This window comes from Dipteris shenzhenensis, chromosome 4, assembly GCF_047967505.1.
Source record: "Dipteris shenzhenensis isolate YYH24624 ecotype China chromosome 4, Dip_SZ_1.0, whole genome shotgun sequence".
NCBI classification, from domain to species: Eukaryota; Viridiplantae; Streptophyta; class Polypodiopsida; order Gleicheniales; family Dipteridaceae; genus Dipteris; species Dipteris shenzhenensis.
The window spans coordinates 28,169,980-28,191,385 of NC_141599.1; the positions used below are offsets into that span (position 1 = coordinate 28,169,980).

At 45.1% G+C, this 21,406-nt stretch overlaps 1 protein-coding gene across 2 annotated transcripts in view; it reads left to right on the forward strand.

Annotated features, from left to right (window-relative positions):
- LOC147902677 (HEAT/U-box domain-containing protein) overlaps window positions 1-21,406 on the forward strand; it is a 167,833-nt gene that overhangs the window by 16,271 nt on the left and 130,156 nt on the right. For both annotated transcript variants that reach the window (XM_087373689.1, XM_087373690.1), the window contains exon 3: window positions 14,999-15,061. In XM_087373689.1, coding sequence (XP_087229815.1) covers window positions 14,999-15,061 — 63 coding nt within the window. The remainder of the gene's footprint in view (window positions 1-14,998; window positions 15,062-21,406) is intronic.

The window sequence follows — 21,406 nt, forward strand, 5'->3', positions numbered from 1 at the left end:
ATTTTATATAATGCCTCTTGAGGGCTGTGATGTCTTGTTGGTAATGCCTTGGTGTCACAGGGTACATGCTTTGGTGGACACATATAATTGGAAGATCTCCCTGGAACATAGAGGGAAGAAGCATGTTTTGGATGTCAAACTAAAGGGAGAGTCAGTCCCTCTAGTATCTACTTCAGCTATATGCTCAGTAATGAAACATCATATTTCTGCGTACTTAGTTTTTGCAAAGGATTCTAGGTCTGATGATCCACGATTTGTAGTCTCTAAGCTTGATAAAGAGCATATAGGTTTCCTAAATCAGTTTAGAGAATGTTTTTCTGACTCGTTGCCAGATGAGCTTCCACCTGAGAGGCCTAAGGATCATGCAATTGATATAGTGCCAGGTAGTAGTTCACCAAACAGGGCACCTTACAGGGTGAGTGCGGCTCAGCAAGAAGAAATCATGAGTCAGGTGAAGGACCTTTTGGATAAGGGGTTGATTCAGCCGAGTTCTTCCCCTTACTGTTCACCGGTTTTGTTGGTGCAAAAGAGTGATGGTTCTTGGAGAATGTGCATTGATTATCGTGCACTCAACAAGATAACCATAAAAAACAGATTTCCAATTCCAAGGATTGATGATATCTTGGATAGATTGGAAGGGTCAGCCATTTTCAATCGCATAGATCTCAAGAGTGGGTATCATCAGATATGCATTCGTTCAGAGGATGTGTACAAGACAGCTTTTAAGACCAGCTTTGGGTTGAACTCACTTTGGGTTGTATGATTTCTTAGTGATGCCATTTGGGCTTATAAATACTCTTGCCACTTTTAATCGGATGATGGATAGAATCTTCCGTGAGCATAGGGCTTTTGTGGGCAATTTCTTTGATGACATGATTGTGTACTCAAAAGATGAGGCAGAGCACAAGAAGCATCTGGCAATCGTGTTTGCAGAACTCAGAGGATGGTGTGCGCATGGATCGCGCGAAGGTTGAAGCAATTCGCAACTAGCCACAGCTTAAGAATTTGCATAAAGTACGAAGCTTTTTGGGCTTATGCTCGTACTATAGGCGATTTATATGCCATTTTGCTGAAATTGCTTCACCACTCTATGCTATGCAGAAGAAGGGAGCATCCTTCGTGTGGGCTGAAAAACAAATTGCAGCATTTGAGATGCTAAAAGAAAAGCTTACCACAGACCCAGTATTGATCTTATCAGATCTTCGGAAAGCTTTTCACGTCCAAGCTGATGCATGTGGAAAGAATGGCCTTGGAGCGGTCATTATGCAGGAAGGACGGGTAGTGGCCTATGAGAGTAGAATTTTGCAGGATGGTGAGAGACATCTGGGCATATATGAGAAGGAATTGCTGGCTGTAATTCATGCCCTTGGTACATGGAAGCACTATTTGCTTGGGGCTGATTTCACAGTGCAGACAGATCATCAATCTTTGAGATATTTTCTCACTTAGACGAAGTTATCCGAGAAGCATATGCATTGTGCCAATTTCTTATCCATATTTCACTTTCAGATAGTGCATGTGGAAGGTAAAAAGAATGTGGTGGCCGATGTATTGTCAAGGAAGCCTCAGGTTTCCGCAGTAACCATTGCTTACCACAGTGAGTTGGATGGAATGAAGGACCAATATGCTCAAGATGAGGATTTCTCAAGGATTTATGACCAGCTGTCTAATGATCAACGGCATGACCAATACTCTCAAAGATGGCTTCATTATGATGCATGGACGCCTTTGTGTCACAAAGCAGCTAAGGCCAAAGATTATAATAGAAAGTCATGCTCCACCGTATGCAGGACATAGAGGTATCGATGCTACGGTTAAAGCAATAGAACACTTTTTCTATTGGCCAGCTTTGAGACGGGATGTGGATGCCTTTGTCAGAACATGCATCATCTGCCAGAAGGTCAAGTTTGACAGGCAGAAGACGCCTGGATTGTTGCAGCCATTGCCAATCCCAAATAGACCTTGGGAAAGCATTGCCATGGATTTTATATTCGATCTTCCTAGGATGTCTACGGGGAATGATGGTCTCTGGACTATTATATGCCGTTTCAGTAAGCAGGCACACTTCATTCCAATAAGGAAGAAAATTACAGCGGATCATATGGCAAAGTTGTTCATGCAGAACATTTTTAAATACCATGGGATGCCTCAGTCTATCGAAAGTGACAGAGATCCACGCATGACGAGTCTCTTTTGGAGAGGGCTTTTCGAAAATATGGGCACTACGCTGAGATTTTCATCTTCTTTCCATCCTCAGTTAGATGGGCAGTCCGAAGAGGCTAATTTGACTGCTCATGATTTGCTGAAATGCTGTGTGTCTGAGCATAAGACACAATGGGAGCCGTTCCTACCCTTAGTAGAATTTGCATACAACAATACTCCGCATACTTCCACTGGGAAAGCTCCTTTTGAAATAGTGGAAGGAGGCATGAAAGTTTGTTCTAGGACAAGCGCTAGCATCAATTTCCTGCGCTCACTCTTCTCACTCAAACTCTCTCTCATTCCCTCACTCTACAAACAGCTAGGGCCGAGGACAACATGTCGGGCTGGACCCCCCCGAAGGTACTTTATTACTTGAGAGAAAACTGAGTACAAGAGTTCAGCGTGGAAGCTGTTCATACATAAATCCAAACGTGAATGAATTATTACATGAGCTCTTAGGCTCCCTTTCTTGGCAACAAGCCACTTGCAAACTCTACATTATTTTCCTAATTACATGCCACTAAGGGCAACTCTGGAGTCTTCGAAGAACCTGGTCACGCAAACTGCCTCCTAGATGCTTGTTAGGCTCCTATAGCACTTAGGAAAATAAGTCTTCCTAGTACCTGCAACAATTAATTAAAGTGCACCACCATGGCACCCATTAATTGTTAGCACTTTGCATGCAAATAATACACTGTGGACTAATTCTAGTCACGGTGGGCGTTCCCACTGAACACATGTGCACACATAACAAATATAAAAAAATATATTTATTCTTTGGTTGATCGAAGTCAACGCTCTTGATTATAATTAAGAGGCTTTGACCAAGGGTCGAGGCACCTTAATTATAGTCAAGTCTTTCCAACCAAAGTTGGCACATCTTGGTTAACCGTAGTTAACCCTCTTGGCACATGCCAAGTCTCGTTAACCGAAGTCAACACTCTCTGACCGTAGTCAGCTCTGTGGTTCTCCGGTTAGCCGTAGTTAATTCTCTTGGTAATAAATCAAGTCTCCCCAACCAAAGTCAGGCTTACTTGACCAAAGTCAAGTATCTTTGACCGTAGTCAATTCTTTGACCATTGAAAGAACTCTTTGACCATGATTAACACATATGAAAACTCTTTAATTATGATCAAATAAATGGTCAACTGTACTTTGACTTAGGATATTTACATTGTGGTGACATTCCCTCGGCTTCTATTCAGTTGACCTCAAGTGAAAAGCTTTCTTGTAAACATCCAAAAGCTGTGGATGATCGGATAACATGTTTTCATCTATCCACTTGGCATCCAATGCCGTATATGCAATCTGCAGTAGGATGGATGGGCCTCACCTTGAACTTCATGATATTCATCTTTCCATCTGGCGATAATTGTTGATGGAACACCAAAATGTGTTGAGTCACTCTGTTGATGTAGTGGCCAATCAAAGCCATCCCCCCACCAGAAGACCCTCTGGTTCCACCCTTGCATCTGGTATATTCATCAACCCATAAGATATCCTGCAACCAACATATTACATAAAAACCCAAAGATTATATAAATTAATAAAATATCATTTTTCAAGAATTAAGAAGAATAAGGGTTTTTAGAGATTTAACTATCTCTTATGCTTATCTGCAGCTCTTTTATGCTTCTCTTGAGACCTTTCAATTGCTGTCCGGACTTGCCTGTAAGCTGTCTAGAGGTCTCTCACAAACTGATCAGCTGCAAATATTTCATCCTTGGTCCTTAGGATAGGTGGTAGAATCACCTTTCCATAGATGATTTCAAAGGGGGCTTTCCTTGTAGAGCTGTGTACTATATTATTGTAAGCAAACTCTACCAATGGTAAGTTCTTTTCCCAGTCTGAACCTTGGTCACCCACGTAGCATTTCAGCATATCCAATGCTGTAGAATTTGCTACTTCACTTTGACCATCTGTTTGGGGATGGAAAGAAGAAGAAAAATTCAAATTCGTCCCCATATTATCAAATAAAGCTCTCCAGAATAGACTGGTCATTCTGGGATCTCGATCACTGACAATGGACTTGGGCATACCATGGTGCTTGAAGGTCTGTTCCATGAAAAGCTTAGCCATATGATGTGCCTTTATGGTTTTGCGAACCGGAATGAAATGAGCTTGCTTGCTGAATCTATCAATGATAGTCCAAATCCCATCATTCCCTGACTTTGATCTTGGCAAATAAAAAATAAAGTCCATTGTAATACTTTCCCACGGTGCCTGACGCACGGGAAGAGGCATAAGTAGGCCAGGTGCCTTCCATCTATCATACTTTACTTTCTGACACGTAAGGCATTCAGTAACAAATTGATGTATATCTTTCCGCATCCCTGGCCAAAAGAAATACCTCTCTATTGCTAGAGTTGTTGCTGTAATTCCTCTATGTCCAGCATAGGGAGGTGCATGGCATTCCTCCAAAATCTTTTTCCTCCTCTCCTGGGTGATGCATAGGCAGTCATCTTTCATTACATACCCATCTTTCAGGGAATAGTGATTGGTGGATTGCCCCTCTTGCATTTGCTGTAAAATCTCGCCAAAATCTACATCATTAGCATATTGCTCCCGCATGTCTTCGAGGTCCTGATGATAAGCAATAGTCACATTGTTGACCTGGGGTCTTCGGGACAAGGCATCTGCCACTGTGTTCCGAATTCCTGGGGTATGGACAATCTGAAAATGATACATTGACAGTATATTTGCCCATTTCATATGCTTCTCGGAAAGTTTTGTCTGAGTTAGAAAATATCTTAGACTTTGGTGATCTGTTTTAACAGTAAAATCTGCACCCAAAAGATAGTGCTTCTATGTGTTCACAGCATGAACTACAGCCAACAATTGTTTTTCATAGATTCCCAGATATCTTTCAGCATCACGCAATCTTCGGCTCTCGTATGCTACTACATGTCCATTCAGATGTAATGGAGCCCCAACACACTCTCCACAAGCATCACAATCAACATTAAAAGGTTGATAAAGATCCGGGACTACAAGAATAGGCTCTGTAGTCAACTTCTCCTTGAGTGTATTGAATGCTTTGTTCTATGATATTCCCCATGTAAAGGTTGCATTTTTCTTAGTAAGGTCATGTAATGGAACTGCGATATCAGCAAAATGCCTGATGGATCTCCTGTAATAGGAACAAAGTCCCAAAAAACTACGGACTTCATGCACAGTTTTCAACTCAGGCCATTCTTGGATGGCTGAGATCTTTGTCCTTTGGGTCTGAGGTACTACCCAAAGCATTTGGGATTGCTCCCTTTCTGCTCCTTAGAATCCGAAGGCTTCTTAGGGCACTGGGCAGCTATATGCCCCTCTTTCTCACATCTAAAGCATTTTCCATCTCTGCGAAATTCAGCTATCTGTTCAGGAGTGAATGGGGATTTGCCTTTATATGACTTTGAAAACTGAGTACCCCTCGGCTTCTGAGGCTGAAACCCTTTCTTTTCAAACTTGGGATACTCTTTCTTTTCTGATTTTGAAAAATCCGTTTTCTTTCTTTCAGCACCTCCTGCATGCAAGGATAGTACTGTGGATGGATCTTGTAACGGCACAAGACTAGCTACTGAAGCTGAATGCATAAGGTCTTGAATGTTCTTTGCCCCCAAAGCATTCACTATTGCCTGAATTCTTGGACTGAGACCTGCTCTGTACTTTCTCATTTGGGTTCCTTTGGAGATCTTTTTGAAAGGTGCAACGTGCAAATAAGCATCCCAAAACTTTTGGTTGTACACATCCACTGTATCTCCTACATCCATATGCAAACTATCCCAATCTTGAAGAACATGATCTTTAAACTGTTTAGGCATAAACTGATGGTAGAAGGCTTTCTTGAAGTCCTTACACCTCTTTGGGGTTGACCCATCTGTGGTCTGTGCACTCCACCATGCACTAGCTGTCGCTGTCAAGTGCAAACTGACCATTCTTAACTTGGAGGATTTTGAAAACTTTTCTGTACCAGATGAATTGCAATGCTTTGTCTGTATGACCATATTGTCCATTATAGATCATAAACTTGATAGATTTACCTCTCTCTTTGAATTCCTTGGTCTCTCTGGAAGACTTACTCTTCCTAGACTTCTTGTGTTTCCTTCTTTTCTTGGATGGTTTATCTGATAAAGAAGAAGATACAGAAGTCGAGCTCAAGGTAGACGGTGAAGGACTGGGAGATCGGTGATGATGCCTCGATCTCTTCTTGCTATGAGACCATCCCCTATGAGATCTCTCTCTCTCTGGCTGTACACGAGAGTGTGCCTCTGGCATTGGCACATCATAAGCTGCATTAGGCATATTTTCTACTTGAAACAAATGCTGAGCTCTTGGATCCCTTCTGAGATTTTCCATCTCTTGCATATGAGTGCGTACCATCTGCTCAAATTCTTGCTGATTTTGCTGCACACTTCTCTGTCTTGGATGTGCATCCCTATCTTGTGAATCCCACTGGATAGGTGATTGAGCCATTTTTTTTACAACTCGTCTGAGATCTGCAAGTTTCTCACTCACACTGTGTATGCAACTGATGCATGCAACCTTTGCTTTTCAAACAGAAAAATTACCCTAACAAGAGGTGTCTTGCATTCACAATCTATGCCAGTACCAGGCTGTCAACTCAAGGCATATACCCACAAAGTTGCCAAGGCATCAACAACTATATTGCCCCTTTTCTGGCTGCTGCAAAAAGCACTGAGTATGCATCTGATTCCCTTTTCCTAAGCACAAAGGCATGCATCCCTTTACTTGTGCAAATCTCTGATTTTTCTCTGATTTCTGCTTCTTTTCTGACAGTAAATACTCTCTCAGATAGGTGAAAACTGCTACCAGAAACAGTCTCTCTTTTTCTGGTTGTTTTTTTTTTTGTGTGGAACAGTAACTGGATGGGTAACTGGCTGGTTACACTAACCTGACTGATTGGCTCTGGTCTGGTTACGTTGACAGACTAGTTAGTCTGTAACTTGGCCACTAACTTAACCAAACTGGTTAACTGAACCAGTCTAGTCTGGTTGGGTCAACTAATTGGACCTCTGACCAGGGTTAATTAACCAGAGTTACACTAACCACAAGTTAGCCACCTGTCTGCCACGTGTCAGTGCCACAACAGCATCTGAGCTGGCTGCCACATGTACTGCCACGTCACCTGAGTACTTTGCCACGTGGCTGCCACGTGTACTACCAACACGTGTGTGCCACGTCATCTTGCCACATCATTTGCTGCCTAGCTAGGTGCCACATCAGCGCAGCCTAAGGTAAGCAAAATTCGGGCAAAATCACAAGGTCATCACGGACTTCTTTCAGCGTCGCGCGAATATGAAGCCCGGCAAAAGTTTTTGTCTACAAGGTCCGCTCATAGGTTCGCTGCATACACAAGAACTGGGACGCTGTAATGCTAGTTGCGCTCACACCCATACACTTCCTTCTCTAGACCTTACTGGCAATAGCAAATCAATGCCACCCGATAATCTATACTCGCAACTTGACGCACAGCATCAGAAGCTCCATGCAATGGACAAGGTCTTTTGCTCATGGCGAGACCTCCGAATAAAATCCCGTGGCTTGTGCTTGCGTCGATCGCTTGTGTTGCTGAAACCAGATTTCGCTCAGGATTTCATTCATTTGAGACGATGCAATTACTTATAGCCAAAGTCCTTACAGCCTTTAAGCTTCAGATCGTCACCCCCTTCAAAAAGAGGGCGAGCCAAGCTTTGATACCAATGTAATCTAGGACAAGCGCCAGCATCAATTTTCTACGCTCACTCTGCTCACTCAAACTCTCTCTCATTCCCTCACTCTGCAAACTCCTAGGGCCTAGGACAACATGTCGGGTTGGACCCCCCCGAAGGTACTTTATTACTTGAGAGAAAACTGAGTACAAGAGTTCAGCGTGGAAGCTGTTCATACATAAATCCAAACATGAATGAATCATTACATGAGCTCTTAGGCTCCCTTTCTTGGCAACAAGCCACTTGTCAAACTCTACATTACTTTCCTAATTACATGCCACTAAGGGCAACTCTGGAGTCTTCGAAGCACTTGGTCATGCGAACCGCCTCCTAGATGCTTGTTAGGCTCCCGTAGTGCTTAGGAAAATAACTCTTCCTAGTACCTGCAACAATTAATTAAAGCACACCACCATGGCACCCATTAATTGTTAGCGCTTTGCATGCAAATAATACACTATGGACTAATTCTAGTCACGGTGGGCATCCCCACTGAACACATGTGCACGCATGATAAATATAAAAAAATATATTTATTCTCTGGTTGATCGAAGCCAACGCTCTTGATTATAATTAAGAGGCTTTGACCAAGGGTCGAGGTGCCTTAATTATAGTCAAGTCTTTCCAACCGAAGTTGGCACATCTTGTTTAACCGTAGTTAACCCTCTTGGCGCATGCCAAGTCTCGTTGATCGAAGTCAACACTCTCTGACCGTAGTCAGCTCTGTGGTTCTCTGGTTAATCGTAGTTAACCCTCTTGGTAATAAACCAAGTCTCGCTGACCAAAGTCAGGCTTACTTGTTGACCAGAGTCAAGTATCTTTGACCGTAGTCAATTCTTTGACCATTAAAAGAACTCTTTGACCATGATTAACACATATGAAAACTCTTTAATTATGATTAGATAAATGGTCAACTGTACTTTGACTTAGGATATTTACATTGTGGTGACAAAGTTCCACCTATCTTGCATACAAAAGATAAGATTTTTGAAGCTGATAGGTATGTTGAAAGCATGGATGTGGCATATGAGAAGGTGAAGCAGGCTCTCTAGAAGACTCAGACAAAGCAAAAGAAGGCAGCTGATCGTCACCGTCGTGAATTAATATTTAATGAAGGTGATTGGGTTCTTTTGCGCTTTGAAAAGGCAAGGCTGAAAAAGAAAAGGGGCAAAGATCGGTTGTTTCCCAAACTCAGCATGACATATTATGGGCCTTTTCAGCTTTTAGAGAAGCTAAGTGATGTAGCTTATAGGTTAAAGCGACCGGATCACTAGAGGATTCACAATGCTTTCCATGTGAGTCTCTTTAAACCTTTCAAGGTGATGTGCCAGAGGGTATGCCTAATGAGATGCAACCAGAGGTTGAGGAATTGGATGAGATCCTAGTTCTAGAGCAGATTTTGGCACATAAAGAAAGGAAGATCCTAGTTTCCTGCCGCTACTTGGTAAAATTCAGAAATTATTCTCCATTACATGCAAAGTGGTTGGAAGAGGGTGATCTGGTAGATACACCTCAGTTATTACAGCTCTATCTAGATGCTTTTCAGCTTGAGCCGACCTTGGTTGTGGCTCCTTTAGGCTCAGCAGAGCATCTCACATATCTAGAGGTCGCTTGGTGACATTGTTTCTTTCACCCCAGGTACTGCTTGCTGACAATATATCTTCCTTGGGACTTCTATGATCAATGTACTCGTCACTATGAGTTGGTTTTTGCAGTTTATATGGATTGTTATCCTAGGTTCTGAACAATCCTATATGCTGTCTTCAATGGTAATACATGCTTTTATGATGTTATATTCACATGTATTCCAATTATGGCATATCGTTGTAACATTCATATGCAATCGAGGACGCTTGTCAGGTTTCAAGAGAGGGGTATGTCACGAGGGCGTGAGTTTTGATGCTCACATGTGGCCTCGACCCTGGTAATCAAATGGTGAGGTCGCAGGATGTGGGTGTGCAAGTTTCCCCTAGGCAATTGTGCCTTGGGGGCAACTGAAAGGTTTAGGGCCAAAAAAGGGGCTCAAAAACCTTAGGCTTCAAGTTGGGCATTGGTGGGCTTCTAAAAAGGCCCCACTAGAGGGGGGCCTAGGGGCAAATGACGCCCCTGGGCAACCCAAGGCATGGGCTGCCATGTGGCAAGCCCATGCAGCCCCCTTTTGGAAAGCAAGGCCAAGGAAGGCCTTGGGCAGAAATTGGACGAGGAAAAATGGCGCGGGGCAGAATCGTGTGAAGGGGGAGGTCTCACGAAAGCCGGCGCCTACATAGAGAGAATGCATGTGGCCGTATGATGGTATGGAAGGGGAACCAATGCATTACATGCTGCTGGTACGCTGATGTACGAGCCTTGAGAGCTGCTGAATTCGTACTGTACGGGCAGTCTATACGGTATCAGGCAATACGGGTATGTACGAACCGTATGGTAACATTGATGGCTGGCTGTATGGTTACATACAAGTAGTACGGGGTCATTAATGATGGCTGTATGGGTACGTACGGAGCAGTACGGACGATTGTACGGATTTGAGCAACAGCTTTTACACGAGAAGTACGGGGGTTTCGGCTTGCTTAATGGCCATTGATTTCTAAGTGCTGGCTTCGTGGTTGTATGGGTTGTACGACAGCCACTCTTTTGCCCTTCGAATATGGGTTGTGGCTGAGTGGCTGAGTGGAGGCACATTTTAGTTTGACAGGACATGCTCTAGGTTCGAGTGGGTGTGCAATTAAGTCATGAATGAGCTTGGTTGAGCTGTTGGTTGGTGTTTTCATTGTACGTATTATTTCTAGTGATTGCCTGTGAGCATTGGGCTGGGTAGGGTGAACACAATGTATGCTTGCACACATTGCTTGTACTTCTGAGTACCGGGGGTAGCTCAGTGATGCTTTCACCCATTGTTTGGGTATCCCAGTGGATCAGTGAACACTTGTAACTGTTGAGGGAACGTGTGGCCTTGCTTGGGCTGTAAATAACAGCTCCCATGTTAAACTGAGTATGGATGCCTTTGGTCACATGGGTGTGTTAGCAGAGCCCCGCAGGGCTAATGTGCTGTGATATTAATGCCTCTGAGTCAGAGAAGGGCATTGAATGCATGTGACTTGGTACTCACTGCGTAATCCCTTAGTGGCACTCTTCAATTCATAAAGAAATACCGAAAGGGGCGCCAAGGCTTTGGGGCCAGTCTGTGTCTTTGTATTTTGAGCAAGAGCGCTCTAGCTCCCCCTATCTGTCTATGAAGTGTTTGCTGAGTATTTTATTGTGAAGGCTTTTGTTTGGTTAGTGTTCTACCACCCTCTTGTTAGCCTTGAGGCTGTTTTCACATGTCAACAGTGGACTGGAGCAATCACATGCCAACAATGGTTGGTTGTCCACATGAGCTTAGGGTGGTACACAGTGTGGTGCACATGGAGAAGTTGTGTCACCGGTCCATCTCACTACTTACTATTGTGAGACACACTAGGAGGTGCACATGGAGTAGACATAGAGCTGCACATGGAGTAGTTAAGTCACCAACTAGGAGAGGGCTGGCAAGTCAAGAAGTCGTGAAGTTATCAAGAGACGAAGTGGTGGAATGGCTAAGGGAGACATGGGGACAACCTATAGGAAGCAGGAAGAGGATTCTAGCTAGGAGGAGCGGATGAAGGTGGGGGTGAAGAAGAGGAGAGGGAGAGGGAGCGGGAGAGGGAAAGGGAGAGGGAGAGGGGGATTCGATCATTCAACGTGAGTAGAGATAGAGGCTAGTGTCACGAGCTCACCTGGTGTATCTTCCATTTGGGGTATTCTTGTTTTCGTGTCTCCCTCCCTCCTCCTTCCTTCACCTTGTACAATGGGCCTTGTGTTATAGCTTAAGTTCCGCCTGATGCACGTTGAGGGTTGGCTGTTTACATCACCCTCCAAGGGGATTCTTCCCCTCCTCCTTGTTCGTTCCACTCTTGTCCAATCTTTTGGAGATGCCAAGAAGGTAGGAGAACAGTTTAAAGGACTCGAGCTAATCAATGGATAGGCCAAACAAGGTTGGTGATAAAGAACAACCTTGTTTGATCCCAATCGTGCTCATGACCTCCTTTGTCCCTCTAGTTGACATCCTGAATATGCGTGATACCCACTCATATAGTTTCTGGACTCCCCAATGATGTTCTAACTGTACCCTAGATCAAGTAGTCATGTGAATAGTCCGGCGCGTGATATGGCGCAAAAGGCTTTGCCGAACTCCACAAAGCAATAGTAAACTCTCTGCTTTTGTGCTTGGGCCTCTTCAATGATGCGCCCTTATCCCTACTACGATATCATGAGGTCAACTAGGTCATACGTGAGGATCTTCTACAGCTACTCACATTCCGAACCTGGTTGGAATCGAGTGAGCTCCTAGTCTAACTCACTACAGAGATCATTGCTTGCATACCTTAGATGAGGGATTTATTGTCCCACCGGCATATACACAAATTCATTTACCCCATTCGCTGAGGATCTCTATTGGGCAGTTTTGGGTCTCGTCACATAGACTCCGTATTGAGAGTGGCCAAGCAGAGGGTTTACCCAAGGAGAGACGTATATGCACATTATGTGGTCTACATGAGATTGAGTCCGAGGAGCATTTCATTTTTAGATGTCCAGTGTACTATGAGATCCAGGGGCGCTTCTATTCAGAGTCAGCTCCGAACTGTTATCCTGGTTCCTCTCTTTCCCAGATTAGAGATGCTTGGCTGCGTTTATTCATGAGGCAGTCATACATCGTGAGCTCCTACTTCGATCACAGAGACATGAGGAGTATACCTTGGTAGACTCTTCTCAGAGCATGATCACGGAGTTCTTCCAGTTGGATTGACAATCTCTAGACACGACCGAGATCTAGCAATAGTGACATGATAGCTCAAGCAGAGGGTTGACGCACATATTCTACTTGGTGACATTCCCTCCTTGTTCAGAGTGGGAGCAGGACGTACAGGGGTGATGGTTGCCCTTGTCAGACGTAAAGCTGTGACCAAGAGACAGCGCAGGACCATGCCCACAGGCAGCTGGCACATTCTATCTCTGGCTTTATGATCTCACCTCCCCATCCCTGATGAGGGGAGATAGAGGGGATCACAGTTGTGACACTGAAGCATATTTCACGTTGTATTTATGTGACGGACTATCTGATTGTGATAGTGATGATGGAGATGATTATTACTGTTATATGACTATGTAGCATGCATCTTTTGTTTTTTGCATGGGTGTTTATGCTCGATAGTAGCTCCACCCTTTCAGTTTGCTTGTATCAGGTTTTCTCACAGTCTCATAGACCCATCGGTCTTTCGAAGACTTTAGTAAACTTTCTTTCTTTGTGGTCTAGTGTAGCATCATTTGCCCACAAACCTCCTTGCCCCATAGCTCTGAATCCCTCACACTCCGCAAACCGACTAGTGCCGATGCATAAATCTTGGACATAACATGTCCAATCATGATGGTCCTGTAGTTTTCCGAGCTCATGGGATCTCTTGCCTTATGGATCGTGACAATGGGCTTTGTTGATGGGGGCCATCTTTTCACATTGTAGATAATCAGATCATGCATCCTGCCCATGTCTATGAAAGTATGACTATATGAGGTGACTGGGGCTCATCAGCCGAGGGAAACTCGGGAGATACTTGCCTCATCTAGATCATTGTCATGCAATAGATTTGAGTCATGTTGAAAATTAATGAAGTCTCCAAGGAGGACTTCCATGCCGCTCGAGGAGTCCATGATATGTGGTTTAAGGCAGCGTACGGAGATGCCTCCCCCTCCTCTCAGAGCTCCTTAGCAAAGTGTGAGGTCTTTGAGGGAAAGTAGTAGACTATGATGAAGGTCTCCCGCGATGATGTGCTCCTGATCCGGATCCAAAGGAAAATATGCATGTGGGTCGCGCTGCTCTAGAGCGATCATCTGAGTGAGAGATGATCGGTATAGAACTGTGACACATTGCAATCCTCGTGCTCCTCTTGTCTCTCTGGTTTCGTCCTCATTGGTTGACTCCTATCATCGATGTGAATCTAGAGACTGATGGTAGTGGGCGAGTCTCTATGTAGAGGGCAATGTCTCGTCCTCCGAAAAGCTCCCTAGCTCTGACCATAAGGTACCATGACAGTTCTGGATGGAACTGGTCAAGGTAGTCTCATAGACCTTGCCTCCCTAGGTGGGTGTGTCAACGGGCCCTTGTCTAGGACCAGTTAAGAGCCGTCTGTCATGTATGACTGCCCACTCTTCTGTCTACGTCGGCATCCCACTGCCGTAGGACTTGTCTCTCCTCTACCTAAGAGGAGTAAGATCCTCATCCATGTGAACCCGTGGTTGATCTCTGCGGTCAATGGAGCCTGGGTATCTCTACAACATATCACCAGTGGGTAAGGTCTCGTCCAACCCACCTAGCCCCTCAAGGCCTTGCTCTCGTACCTCAAGGGTGGAAGTCAAAAGGTGGTAGCATCTGAGATGGTGGAGCTGGCTTGAGGGACTGAAGTGGAGCAAGGGGTGGGCTGAAGTGAGGCGGTCTGGAGCAGAGCAGGGGGCGGGAGAGCTGTGCGGGAGCAGGGTGCGGGCGGGAAGGGCTGTGTGAAACTGTGGGCAGGGAGTCGGGACGGCTGTGCAAAGCAGGGGGCGGGGAGTAGAGGTCCAGATGGACTCAGATGGAGTAGAGGCGGGGAGTAAGGTGCAGATGGAGGAGGGGCTCAGGTGCAGGTGGAGGGGGAGCTCCTGTAATGACCATTTAGTCTATTGTTGAGTGCTTGGGCCTGAAACCAGCTTAAATGGTGCTCTTTTTCCTTGCTCTTCGAGGGAGAGTAGATGAATCTGGAACATATTCAAGCTCATTTTTGCATTTTGACGATAACCTGCAAAAGGTTGCTACCATGATATCCCATGTATTTGATGAACACAAATGGCAGGTGTAGATTGTTAAGTGCACCTGTGCGCACTGCACACGAGCATGCATTCGTACTAAGGTCTGTAGACTGAGTATCTTTTAGGCCAGGTGGAGACTAGCACTTAAGGCAAGACTTTGGATAGTATTACATATGAATGCAATGTCTTTTGGTGGACTTAACAATCGAATGGAATGCTTTTGGTTTCAGGATGTGGATGGTGAAGCAGCATTGCACCTTCGTAGACTGTCAAAGAAAGATCCCATCACGAGGGTAACTTTTTCTAATATTTCAGTTTGGTTCGTGTGTTAAAGGTTTGCAAGGGATTAGCAAGGACATTTGAAATGTTGTGCTTGTTCTTTTCAATTCTGTAGAACTTTCATGTTGGCTAGTGAGATATCCCTGCTTTTGAATGGTCTTCAAGAGAGTTTCCATTTCTTACCCTTAGGAGATAGTCCCTTTTTTTGTGTGTGTGTGTGTGTCTTGGGAGGGACGGGGCTTGTGACTTTTTTATACTGTTTCTTTTTAGTGTTGAGTTTGTAGCAGCCATACATCTTCAGCTATTCATCTTTCTTAAAAGTCTTTTTTGAGCAAGCTGAAGGAGTGAGAAATAATGCCTAACATCTTTGTGGAATGGGAAGAGTAAAAGCTACTTTTGACTGGCTTTGCATATTTGTCGTCTATATTTAGCATTCTAGAAGCACGGTAGGAAGTAGCCATTCTTGCTGACTTGTCAGTGTTAAGATGCAGAAAATGGTTCTATATCAATCATGAGATTAGATCCGACTTGCTGAGTCGTTTATATTTCTGTCGCTGATTTGTGTCACTGCTAGACTGTTATTTTATCCTAGAAGCATTGAGGAACTAGCTTTTCTCATTGGTGTGTCATTATGTATGTACAGAAATATTGTTCTGTTAGACAAATTTCACTTCTTGGCTCCAAGGAGAGGAATCTAGTCCTAGAGAAAAATTTGTTTACCCATATGTTGTGAAAGCTCCTGCCTTGAATCATGCAGCTTTATTGAAGGGATACTGTAGAAGGTTTTAAGCTGTTTAGCAATGTTCGAAGGCTGGATTGTGGCTTTTAGCTTAGCAATATCATTGTCAAAGAAACTCCTAGATTAATTTGATAGTTGAAAATAAATATTTGTGCTCACCTGTTCTACTTTGTCCATGAGATATCTTTTGGGTTATAGGTTGGACAATTTGGCAGGCTCATTTTCCTATATTCAATCCTGTTTTCCCTCCAAAAGAAGAAGTGCTTATATGATGCTTGAATATAATAATTAGCTATTCGTGAGGATAGAGTGGAAGGAGCAGCTCTTTTAGGTCTGCTTTTTACATTTCCAGCAGACGACAGCCAACGGATTTCTCACTCCGTGAAAATGTACACTCAGGCTTTGCTGAAATGTATACATTCCTCAGACTGTCGAGAGCCCTGTTGTTCCGCATGGAGTGAGGGTACGCAATTGCTTGCCAAAGCCCAAAGAGGCCATTGTGCAGATCCGTTGCAGCAGCAGACAACCATATGTGCTTGGGTGTCATGCTAGCCCGTCTCCTAGATATTGTCCTCAGGTTAGCTTACACAGGCATACTTACACAGGTGCATTTTTTACTGGCATGACTACTTTGATCCCTGCCAAAATCATTGAGCCCTCCTCATTATGTAGGTAGGGGGTTGTATGCCCAATGTAGACACTTGAGGTGCACTGAACATGTATGAGCCGGAGGCTGTGTTTCCATGTCTGTCGTAGAGGCAATGTTATATAGACTTTTAAGGGACCCTGGACATGAGTAACACGTGCCAGAACTTCCCATGTACTCTAGCAAAGGGGCGATGGGAAGTTGTCCATTTGTAACCAGCCGAACTAAGTCCGATATCTTCCAGGGCCTGTTGTATTGGAGAAGATCAAGAGTGTGGGTGGTATAGGAGAACACGGGAATCATTTCTAGCTCAGTGCTTTGTGCTAGCCAAAACCACACCCTAGGGTTATCTATATCTTGCCTTCTATAAGTAAAGTCTCCATTGGGATTAGTGTTGAAAACTTGCTGGATTACCAAGTATTTACCCTACCTACCTATCACCTTGGCTTTTTCTTGTATTCGTCATGGGTATTCTTGCCCACTTAGAGGCTCCACTCCTTTAGGTTGTGTCAGTTCTTTCAGTCTCATAGACCCTTCGTTCTTTCGAAGACTTTAAATAAACTTTCTTTCCTATGCTAGAGGGAGATAGAATCGGATCTATTTGAGGGGCTTGTGCTAGCCAAAACCATCGCCTTTAAGAGATTTTATCGACTCTATGTGCATACAAAATGATCACACACCGAAGGAAAGCTATAATTGCATCAAAGAAAGACACAGCTGAGAACAGATATTCCATTCTCAATAGAGTTGAAGACTTTGCTCGCATCTCCAATGGCTACCAAGCTGCTGCTCCTCCCTGCCCCTTGCCTTGACCTTCCTCACCCCTTGCTTACCCTACTGTGCCTTTACTCTCCACCGTGCCCCTCGCCTTGCCTCATCCCCTTCGTCCCTGCTGCTGTACAGCGCCTATACAGCAGGTATGAATGATGTACTCCCCTGCTTGGGCCCCCCTACGTTGTCTCCTCTCGCATCTGTCTGCCTTGTTTCCCCTCCTTTAACAGTCCATATGATCGCTCGGCACCGTATAGGCTGTATGGATGCCCATACAGCCTATACAGCTGCCCCCAACCACCACCACTCTCCCGTCCCCCCCCCCCCCCCCCCCCCAACCCCCTCCCAGCCCCCCCTTCTCCTCTTTCTTTGGCCTCCCTTGCGCTCAACCCCCTTCCCTTTCACGTAGCCCTCCTTCCTTCCCTCACCCTCCCCTTCTCCCATGTTTTTACGCTTCCTCCATGTCTTGTAGGTGGTGGATTGTCCATTAACAGGCTTCAAGTCAGCCTTCCGTATCAGATTGGCAAATGGCTTCTCATTCATCCCATCATTCTTCCCCTCCACTGACCATGAGAACATGCTTTGATGAAGACGAGTTGCAGCAGCTTAAGAAATATGTTGAAGTAGAGAGTGCAACCACTTTCTTTGCCCGCATCCATGGCTCTCGTCTTTCTAGAAGCCAAGCTTGAGATTGGATGTTGGCAACTCTTCCTCCCGATCTTTCTAAACATGTTCGGGATACTCTTAGGGAGAGGTTTCTTCTAGGTGGTTTCTGATTCCATTGAGATTGATTCCTGCGTTTTGGCAGCTATTCCACTAGTACTTAGCTCCAAAGTGATTTTTCTTAGTCCCTTTTCACTGGGTTTAGATTCGTTTTGAGGAAGACAAACGAACCGATTCTATTTTCATTAGATTCCTTGGACTTCCTAAGGTATACAATCCTCTCCTCCTCACCATTGAAGCCCTTGTTGGTGTGGTTTGTGAGGTACCGTCTCTTCCTTGGTGGTCCTCTTTTCTTAACATCTTTGAGGTTCAATACTTGCTTCAACATCCGGATGGCTCCCTCTTTAGGGAGAGGATTGAGATTGCAAGATGACAATACCGATGCTGTGTTTGTAGACGTTTGGGCACTTTGTGAGAGAGTGCCCAAAGAAGAGAGAGGAGAAGTTTACTTCTTCAGGTCGATAGGGTCCTCAGGCTCCCACACCTCTACGGCAGAGGGGGTTGTAGTGCAGCATGAAGATGTTTTCAGCTACAGCTCTAGTGCACCAAGAGCCCCCTGATTCTGTTCGGTCACAATCATCGCAGCCTCAACAGTAGCCTCCTCTTCCTCAACAAAGCGGTGCTTCCTTCGGGTGGAGTCTCCCCCGAGCTTTGCTCCAGGAGATAGGCCTATGGACATTCCTACGAGGGCACTCAGTTTTGCCCTTTTAAACATGGCTGCCACTCATTTTGAAGATTTTGACTTCCATTAAGCTTGTGAAGAGGAATGCTTTCTCCTCTTTGGCTAACCATAGAGACTTGATTGATTTTGTTCCTTCTCCATCGCTCTCCCTCTCCCTTGTATTAGACATTAGCAACGGGTTGTTTTTGTCTAGCGGATTTCCCCCCGTATGCCAAGAGGTCAGATACACATGGGGTGGATGCTTCCCCTACTAGGTCAGGGAAGGAGTTCCACGCTGCTTCTCATCCATGAGGATTGTTGGTTGGAACAATTTTAGGGTCTTGACGGTATTCGCATTGTTGCCGTAGACAATTGATACACAGTCAGCTTCATCCGGGTGTCTCAGGGGGGCTCCTTGATATTCTCTTTGCCCAAGAATGCAAATGCGATGATAGGGATTGCAGGAAGTCAGGGGCACTTCCAGGATCCACCGACAAAAGGATGGCTTTTCGACACGCTAGTGCGGCCGACTGTCATGTATGTAGCACCTTTCTGGGGGTGTGATCTTCCGAGGACAGATTGGAGGAGGTTCGAGCGGCTATAGATGACGATGGGATCCAGGATGATCCGATGTAAGCCCTCAGTTCCACATGAGATAGTACAGGCAGAGTTCGCCATGATACCTCTCCAGGTTGATGCCATCTTTCAGACAGTGACTTTCATCCACAGAGTGTGGGACTTACCCCATTGGAGACTTCCAAGGTTGACCCTAGAGTCATCTAGACGACTCACAGAGAGTGGGGTAGACACATGGAATGCACGCATATCTACATGGCTTGCTAGGCACGGTATCCAGATGGATAGGCTTCCCCCCTTTTAGTACAGCATGGATGCACCTTCTGAGTTGATCCCGCGAGATGAGATCAACCGTATCATACAGTTAGACGACCTCCAGCTTCACACATCCCGGACTTGGGGGGAGGACTAGGAACACCCCACCAAGACCCAATTTTATCGCGACCACTTCTTGAGAGTATCAGAGGAGGGATTCATTATTAAACCCCAGTATCTCGAGGATAGAGGAGTATCTCATGCACTGAGGATTGCCATTGGTCAAATGCGGGTTTCATCCCATGAACTGAGGATCGAGGCAAGGAGAGCAATGGGTATATCTAGAGAGCAGCGGGTCTGCACGCTATGTATGCTGGGGGCGGTTGAGACAGAGTAGCATTTTCTTTGTGTTTGCCCAGCCTACTACAAGATTCGAGGACACTACCACTGTCTCTATCAGAGGGGAATAGCTTCGGTTCTTTGTCACGACTGATCCATTTCCATGACCAGGTCTGTATCGGGCTTTATCTGATGGAGATGCGGCGACACAGGGAGGCACTTCTACGACAGATCAGAGAGCAGCAGGGGATGGTCAGACCACTACAGGACATAGAGGGTGACCGGGCACAGTGGCACATCACAGACTTCTATACATTTGAGTCAACCCATGGTCACAGTGGAGTGGAGGAAGAGGAGCTAGCCGATATGAGAGCAATCCTGATGTGCAGCCGGCACAGTACCGCTGAGAGGGGCGCAGAGGCCACATGTGCGACAGAGAGCCTCCAGAGTACACTCTATTGGGATCCGACCTATCACAGCTTTCCTCAGGGGAGAGACCGACAGAGACGAGGGGTCACTCTAGACATAGCCCAGAGAGTCCAGAGAGCGAGGAGACCGCGTCCCCCACCGCAGCGCCAGACAGCACGACAGACGCAGATACGAGATATTTTCGCAGCCCACCAGAGAGCCATCACTGTACCAGACTTCGGTTTCGTCCTAGCGCTTGGATAGATTGATTGATATGATTATGATTCTGTTAGCATAGATTAGTACTCAGCAAGGGTGCTAGCGTACCCTTTGCTTCAGCCCACTGAGGCTTGTATGAGTTTGCTTTTCTGTGCACTTTGTCCCATAGGCCCGCGAGGTCTCTTGTGAACGTTAATATATCTTTCTTTCTTTCTTTCCTTCTATGGTCACACTTTTTCGGTCAGCTGCCCTTGGCACAAGAGGGGGAATTTGCATTTCAGTTTCAGCCACTATTCTCTCCCTTGTGGTTAGCCATGGCATCATTGTCGCTTCTAGAGTACAATGGATTACCCTTTTGATTGATGGAGTCAAGATTGGCTTTCTATACCCCAAGAATAGGGGGGGATAAATTTCTTTATTAGGAAAAATTGCTCTCTTGGGTTCCCATTGTTCATTCTGGAGTCCCTGTTGTTGATTCTTGGGTCCTTGGTAGTGACTTAAAGAAGGTGGTGTGAGAATAGGGAGAGAGCAAAGTGTGAGAGCAGGAGCAGGAGAGAGAGAGAGAGCTGAAAACGATAGTTGCAATTAGATGAGTGTGTTACAACTGAATAGAATGATAGGTTTTGTCTAAGTCACAAAACCTTATCCTTCACTAACCGTAGTTAGTGAACTAACTGTGGTTAGGGGGAAAAACCTCTAAGTGAGGGAAAAGTGCCCCTAACCTACATTGGTCACTACTAAATTATAACAATAATTCTAACACCCCACTGCAGTGCCAATGTCATGTACAAGGAAATGATCAATCACCAAAAGGAGATAAGTTCAGGGCACTGCGAAATGCCTCAAACTTTTCACGTGGAAGTGCTTTGGTGAAAATGTCTGCAACATTGTCATGTGTTGACACATAGATCATACTGATCTCTCCTGCATGCAACTTCTCTCTGACGTAGTGATAGTGAACCTCAATGTGCTTCGTGCGAGCATGAAACACATGATTCTTTGCCACTGCAATAGCACTCTGA